Source organism: Merops nubicus, unplaced genomic scaffold (genome assembly GCF_000691845.1).
Source record: "Merops nubicus isolate BGI_N331 unplaced genomic scaffold, ASM69184v1 Scaffold29026, whole genome shotgun sequence".
In the NCBI taxonomy this organism is placed as follows: Eukaryota; Metazoa; Chordata; class Aves; order Coraciiformes; family Meropidae; genus Merops; species Merops nubicus.
In genome coordinates this window covers 1-8250 of record NW_008616039.1, presented here as the reverse complement: position 1 = coordinate 8250, position 8250 = coordinate 1, and the positions used below count along the sequence as shown (strand labels likewise).

Below are 8250 nucleotides of genomic sequence, written 5' to 3'. Positions count from 1 at the left end.
CTAATATTCACAAAGAGTGACAATTATGAACAGTGTTCGGTCCAGCTGAATTACATTCAAATCAATGAGTTAATATCTACACTCTTAGACCAATGATACATAATGATCAATCAAATGCACTATAATACTTTTTTTTCTTTCTGTGGTAAACTCTATATCCAACAAAAGCAAATGGAAATTTGAAAATAAGGTGAGAGATTTCTTTCCTCAGATTCTCTGGGTGCAATTTCATGAAATCAGAAGGTGGGCACGAGGGACAGATGTCCTGCTGACTCAAACATTATTTTAAAAAGGCAGTTGCCTAAAAACATGCTTTTTTATTATTATTAATATTTAAGTTTCAGAAAAAAATCACCAGAAGTGAGATAATAATTTTGTGCCTGAATATGTGACTCGTGCTTTACTTTAAAAGGCACTACAAATTTAACTCCTAGAGTCTGTCAGATTTGGGTGAATAGAAATCAACAAATTAACCTGCAACACCACTCCATTTCTCAACACTGAATCTTCCCACAATATTTTTTAAAAGCTAACAAAACATGACAAATAACATTCCAAAATTTGACCCTTATTTGAAACACTAACTCTCCTCCTTTTTACTGTAAGGACTTATTCAATACAGAAAAATAAGTAACTTTATTTTTACTTGCTGAAGAGGTTTGTGAAAAGAATTTGCTTACTTGCAGCTGAACTGAGTTATCCTGAAGACCTTCTACAATAGGAGAGAATCTATCAACATTCCTTTCCTCTGCTGCTGCTGTTACAGCTTCCAAAATTTTTTCAAGGCTGTAAGAAAAGAAAAGCATTTCACGCATAAGAGATACTTAACCTTGCTATTCATTTGTTTTCTGAAGAGCCATCTTGACAAAGTATTAACTTGCCTCAATTTCTTCTACACAAATCTAGGAGGTTTAAGCATAACTTGTTTCCTTTGGAGACTTTTCTAGACAAAGAATGACTTAATGGATTACAATGTTTAAGAAACTTTAAAAGGAATGGTAGAAAAATTAAAGCAAAAGTATGGCTGCATAACTACCTCTCATCTAACCAGTACCTCCAGATGTCAAAAAGAAAACTCTTACTGATATGACCATAATAAAAATCAGAGAAAAAAGTATTCTTAAAACCGACAATGTAGTACAAATATTACTTTCAAACCCAAGTTGAAAATTTTAGCATTCCATAGAGGTATAGCTATAATTTTTGATATCACAGAATTTCCTTACTGTTTCTTGCTAAGTACTGTACTCACATGTTTTCCTCTCCAACAATGCACATTGCAGAAAGGAGTTTAACTATATCCGTCATCATATTAGTTTGTTTGGGGTCAATTGCTTTGATCAGCAACAGAAGGCTCCTCTCTTCTCCCAAAATTCTTTCCAAACCATACTAAAAACAGAACAATTGTAAGAACAGTTGGAGGGAATCCAAAATGAATGTATGAAATCTCTTGCGAAAAACAGCAACAGTTCCCTCAAATAAATATTTCCAATGACATTTAAGTCCATCAAATACTTAATTAAAAAAATTAATTGCAAGAAAGTTCCAAAGTGGGTTACTTATGGATTAAGGGCATACACCAGGATCAAAAGTTTATCCTGTTCCCTGAGTATATCTCCAAAGAGAGGAAGTGGTAGCAGAAAACTTCAAACAGCGGACCAACACGCTCTTCTCGGAAAGGCACAGCCGTATACCCACTGACCAGAGTTACTACCTGATAAAACTGCAGTAATTCAGATTTCCAAATTAAATAAAATCCCGTACCTTATTATTCATGAAGGCTCTCAAGCACTGTATAACCTTATGCTGACTCCTCTTCACAACTTTGTCCTGGCTGAATGAATGAAAAATGTGGTGTAATTAAATGCTGTTTACATAATATAAAATTCCCAGCTTTTCTTAATAAGTCATCCTTACTTTTTTGTCTCAACCAATCTTTCCAAAACATCCAACAGCAGCCCCAGACCTTCTCGACCAAAGTTTTCAACCCAGCTAAGGAGAAAATAAAAAAGACATTAAAAAAAAAAAAAACCTGACATTTCAAAGCTTAGTTACAATGAATGAAAACTGTCAGCATAAACAAGAGCAGTACAGCTGGATCTTTTTAAAACCCAAAATTAACTCTTTAATCAACAGGAGATCAAGAGGCATTCTATTCACCCATTGATGCAATTAGGTAACATTAAATTTAAAAAAAAAATTAAAATACAATTCAGACATTCAATTTAGCAATTTTAATATTAACAATTATACATTCTTTGGCACACAGCTGTAATCAAAAAACCCTTGCCGAGGCAGGGAAGAAAACCAACATATTTCTACCACACACTGTTCTAAGGTCTCCTGGAAAGGTCAGATTCTAACCATAAATGGCAGAGAAGGAAGGAAAAGTGTAAAGAAATTGCAGAAGTGGCTGCTTGAGTTATTAATCCATAGGAATATCTCCAAGTGAATGCAACAAGTTTAAAATCTCAGCTATTGCAAAACTATCTTTTGGTGAGGTTAAACCTGGGTATGTTGTTTCTGCATGAGACAGCTCCTTCAGGGTCCCGTTTACTATTGCTCAAAACTCTTGATATCAAATAGAAGTAACTGCATGACTGACAGCAGTACTGCAGCCATCCCTTTGATGTGACTGTTGGTCTTGCTGAAACTATGTTTGATCAATTACCTAACCCTAAGGTTTATGAACAACACTGCCATTCGTAGTCATAACAGAAGGAATACTTTGCTCTTTACACGTCCCTCTCTGTGAAGGCAGATATTTTAAACCCCAAACTTCTGACAAAATCCCATTGGAGGCAAGAGAAGTTGGCTACAGAGACAACAAAAATACATCTATAGGAGAGAAACTGCAGGGACTATTTACTCAGGAAATTCCTTTTCTAAGGATGAAGTTAAAATATCCAGTTATGGAATCAATTCACAAGTACTCGCATATCTTTTTCTTCCCATAAGAGGCAGGAATAGTTTTTGACACTTTCAGTCAGCTTTCATGCTACTGCCATAAAGCAAGTCCTTCGATCCCTTGTTACTGTCTTTGGCCAATAAGACAGAAAATTATTTCATAATGAGTATCTCTTCCATGCATTTTTCACTTTTAAATTAGTGTAGTATTATCTATTAACTGACTATAAAAAAACATCTCTGATAAGGACAGATAGTTAGCAGGATAAAGATGTAATTCTTTTCATCATCTTCATGATCAAAACATGGATTCTGTTGTGTATATAGTGCCATTAAGTTTCTGTGCATTCGTCAAATTACTACTTTAAAAAAGCTTAGGCTGAGAAAGCGTCTTCTTGCGTATTAACAAAATAAAGTCCTTTACATAAAAACAAGGCACCCTTTCAGTGCCTCTCAGAAGTTCAACATCAAGACATGAATCAGACTAGAACTACAACATTCACTTTACTTTGTATTATAGTCTCTCCATTGTTTTCTGTTTTCTCTATCTACACACCATTGTACGCGTTGGGTTACTTATCACTACTTCCAATTAATAACCAGAATATTTAGATATTCCTATAACCTTACTAGTGACAAATAATCGGCTATTCTGTTGGAAACAACACAAGGGAGATGCAATAGTTCTTTTGAGATACATAGTAATTCCAATCCCACCACAGAATAGGATTAAACAGTTCTTCACAACTGCTTGATACAGACCTGTAATGGAGTTAAAATTACAGTCGGAGAGAACCAGATCAGATGCTTTTGTGTCTTTTTCCCCTAATAGAAAATATATATGAAAACTGATTTTTCTCTTTCCTAGATGGGCATTTCATTCTGAAATGGATTAGGCAAGTAACTGTCAACTGTTTTTGATATAACTGGCCATATCTGACCTGCAGATAACCCTACCAGACATTCCCCTGTTGCATTATTTCTGCCCTTTCTTCTGCTTCCACAAAAGAACAAAGATTACTTGCACTGCCTAGAACAAACACTCAGCTTTTAGTCAGTCTGGCCAAAACACCAAGCTATCAGTGCCCCTGTTATCAATTTATTAAACATGAACTCTTAAGGAAAAGAGCTAAATCTGCTGCAACTATTACACAGGAGAAGAAATAGTTGCAGATAACCAGTTATCCAAAATACTATGTACAGCTACACCACTGAATCACATTTGACGAATTGTCTTGCCCATGGCGAGGTAAAAACACCCCATTTATTTACCTGAAGAACAGAGACCAAGGTCAGTGGATACATTTTTCTTTCTTTTTATACTGATGGAAAACAAATACCTTTTGCAGTAAGCTATATATTTCAACACTTTTCTCCAGGTACCAGGATCACCCCACTCACTATCACCAAATTCACATTTTTCTCTGTGAACTAAAAAACACATTTTACAAAAACAACTCATTGAAAAAAACTGTTGCAGAACCAGTTCTTGCATTAGAAACTGAAAGGCCAACAAGATGAAAAAGTTGAAGTATAGTAAATGGAAAAACAGCAAAAACCTCTAAAATACATATTGTCAAAAAGATCACAGCCCACAAATGGGAACATTGTCGGGCTAGATCCAATCTAAACTTAATTCCTGTTAAAAAAAGTATAATTTTATTCTTAAGTATTATATATGCAAAAAATCAAATCCTAAAATTTCAGCAGTTATTTTTCATTGTCCATATCAAACAAAGTTGGAGTTAAAAATAATCACAAATTTATAGCAGCTGGACTAGAGTTCAGTATTCATGTGTCAAAGCAAGTTCTTAAAGATCTGGCTGCCTATAGGAAGATCAAGGTCACCAATACCTGCATCCAACGAACATCTGCTGTTGTTACTCATTAGGAAGAGGGGGAGGTGGTTTAAAAAATGCTTACTCCACAAATATTTAGTATGAAGAACAGTGTGCCACAGTTATATTTTTGCTATTTTTTTATAGTGCCTACAGAACAACTCAAGTTTTTCACTGAGGCTATTTTAAAATACTCTAAGCCTAGGGAGGTCTATCTTAACAGTCTTTTTCAGCACCACTCAATATACCAGAAGGCTGTTTCAGAACCCATATGTTCTATTTTCATCCTTTTTTTTGATTTATAGACTATAATGCATTAATGGACAAGCAGCAGAGAATTTTATTATGAAACTGCTGTCCACTTAAATGCCCCTTCTCTGGTGTTTTTGTAAGCCATAGTCACTGCCCTTCCAATTCAAACCTCTCTAGTTCAGATCTACTCTTAGGCCAAGCATCCAGTAACTTAATAGTGAGTTTCACTCCAATCCATGCATTACGTTATTTTATGTTGTCTCTTACATTCTGCTTAATGTTTCAAACTGAAGTTAAATTTTAACGAACAATGATCTATTTAGGACTTAGATTCAACTGTCAAATTTTCTACCTACCATAGTTTCTATTTGACTGAACAAAGTTAAAAGCAGTGTTACAATCTAGAACTATTTGCACGTCAAAAAAACTATTCCCTCAGAAGTATCAATGCAATACTTGGATATCAGCAATGCATCATACCCTTCTAGAAATCTTTGAAAGACTGATGTAAAATACATAAAGTTTATGAAAATTAAAATATTAATTTTGCTATTTCTCCATGCACAAAAGCACTTGCTCTTTTCCCTGTACTCATAGCATATCTACAAATTTCTAATCCTTGCCTTACTCAAAGGGAAACATTTGTGGAAAACCTATATACTTCAAAATTTCATAATATACAGTTGCTCTAAAGCTTCTAAGTTTCTGTACTTTGTTCTTGCAGACAAGACTGAGCACTGCATTTTCTAGTATTGATCAGATGCTCTATTACAACATCATAGTCCAATTCAACTTGCATTCTCTATCAAATGTCTCAAGTATAGACCAACATGATTCTCTCACAGCAGGCCTCAGCATTCCTTATTCTGATACAATTTCTCCATCTTCCTCACCTTTTCACGTCCTATCACACTCTACTGTGCTGTCAGGCATAACTAGAACCTCATCAAGATCATGGCTTTGAGTTTGGTTTGGTTTTTTGGGGGAGGGAGATTAACTTTTCTCTTGTTGTGTAGGAAAGGGTAGCAAAAGGGATCACATATAAAAACCCCAAACTATGCAATCATATCAAGAAGAGACAGAAGAGATTAAACTCATCACACATTTCATGCATTTTGCTTCTACTTCCAGATGCATACTAACAAGCAGTTTTCTTTGTTAAATCAATGTAAGTGCAAATAAAAATTCTATGGGGTTGTTGGTTTTGTTGTTTGATTTTTAATAAAGAAGGAGAAGCAATACTATATTAAAAAGTAGCTTCACATTCACAGAGGAAATATATCTTCTGTGAAACCCTCTGTCAGAAGAACAGAGGTTAATGTAAAGCATGTTTCTTCCCATGTGAAAGATTCAATACTCTAAGTAAGACAATCCAATTCAAGGTCAAATTAATAGAAGGAAAGAAGAAAAGACCCATACAGAATACCCAAATCAACAACTTTGACAAGCCAGATGCAGAAAGAAGAAAGTTGTCTAATCCTTTTTCAATCATGTCCCATCATAAGCATCCCTAACATTTCACTTGCATTATTTTGAACTAAACCTAAAAGTTTCCCAAAATCCCATGTTCAATCACTGACTTAAGTAGAAACTCTAAACCAAAAGGTTGTAAATAAAGTAGATGAGAAAAAAAAATATCTTTCAATAAAATAAAGCCAGCATGCACAAAGCAAGCTGCATGGTTTAAATAAAAATTAAACTTTAAGACTGATAGCAGTGTAGGAGTTATAATTACTGAAGAGTTAGCCTCTTTATGAAAAAAAGCACAGGTAAACTAATGTGCTCTCTTCTGTATTGATAAACCCCAAAGATGCAACAAAAATTACTACAAGACAGCAAGGAAGAAAGCCAGAGCCACACTGGACAGAAGGAGAAGCATACAGTCAAATATGTATTTTCTGGCTAACAAACTTGCACCAACATGCCTGTCTCCCACTACTGATCAGCCCCACAAAAGAAATTAAAAGACAACACAGGAAAATATTTTAGAGATGAAACTGAAGAACACTTTTGACTACTTTAGCATTAGAAAACAAAGCAAACTGTTCTGCACTACACTCATTTTACATTCCCTTAGCTTTACCTTGTATAGATCAGTGAACAGTACTGCAAAACAGATCTACAGAAGATACATAATGAATGACAAAAAAAAAAAAAAAGATACAACTATTCACTATTGTATACATGTTTATTTACTGGAAAACCTTGAAACATTAACATCTACATATCTACTCATTTTAACCCATTAAGAAATAAGGATATGATTAATCTCTGCAAAACGTGTTAATGATGTTACCTGACAGGATTACTAGTCAAGGACACACGGAGAGATTCTAAGCAAGTGACTAGTCTTTCATCTGTTGACCCAGATTTTAATTCCTGAATAAACTCTTGGGGTGAAATCTTCCGACTGTTCTTGAGACTTCCCTGAAATAAAGAAAATACATTTAATTTTTTTATCTGGGACATATAGAACTTGAATAGATTAATGGCTAACCTTCATTTCTGTTCCTTGGAAAAACAGCAGAAAAAAAGTTTATATATAATTTAGTTCTAAGCCTGTAGCTGTTAGTTGTTCATCTACTATATATATGCCAAATACTGCCTAAATTTTTGGCAATTTGTGAACAAATTTATAATCGGTAGTGAAGTGCAGCAAGCATCAAATGTAGAAACGCACAATACACATGCAGTGAAAAACAGCTTTTGCAATGAATGGATTCTGTCTATGCATTACAAACATCTGTGATGTCAAATGCTGCTTGAAATAACTTCAAAATACCAATGGCTTTTCTGAAGGATACATACTATACACTGTTTTAAAGAAAGTAATGGTTATGCTCAACTAATGTAGTTCTGCAACTTGCAATTAAAACAGCAAATCTAAGAGGCATTGACTCTGTTCTTCAGAGTATCCTCCTCCCCTTTCTTGAGGCAGCAGCATACGGACAGTCTTATGGACAGGGCATATAATTAAGATGGTTAGGAGATATTCTGTAAGTAATTTAATATAATGAACTGCAATGTGTGGAGTGAAAAGGTGACATGGGACAGGAGCCCAGTCAGACTTAAGAATGCCCTAGAATGGTATTTCAGAGTCTCATCTGACCCATCTGAAGTCAGTGTCCCAAGCCCTGGAGCCCCCTACCGACACTCAGCCAGGCAGCAGCCACCCCGCTCCAGGCCAGACTCCCCCCGCGGGAGGCCCCGGCGAGGCGCAGCCACCTGCCCCAGGCACTCGGGGTGCCCCGTG

At 35.4% G+C, this 8250-nt stretch overlaps 1 protein-coding gene across 1 annotated transcript; it reads right to left on the bottom strand.

Moving 5' to 3' along the window:
• Window positions 1-646: 646 nt before the first annotated feature.
• Window positions 647-7424, bottom strand: LOC103775290 (protein diaphanous homolog 3-like; the record flags this gene model as incomplete). The annotated part of the gene is made up of 5 exons (XM_008942737.1): window positions 647-786; window positions 1253-1389; window positions 1765-1834; window positions 1918-1992; window positions 7294-7424. Coding segments are annotated over 5 exons (553 nt in total), but the record flags the coding sequence as incomplete, so codon positions are not given.
• Window positions 7425-8250: the final 826 nt, after the last annotated feature.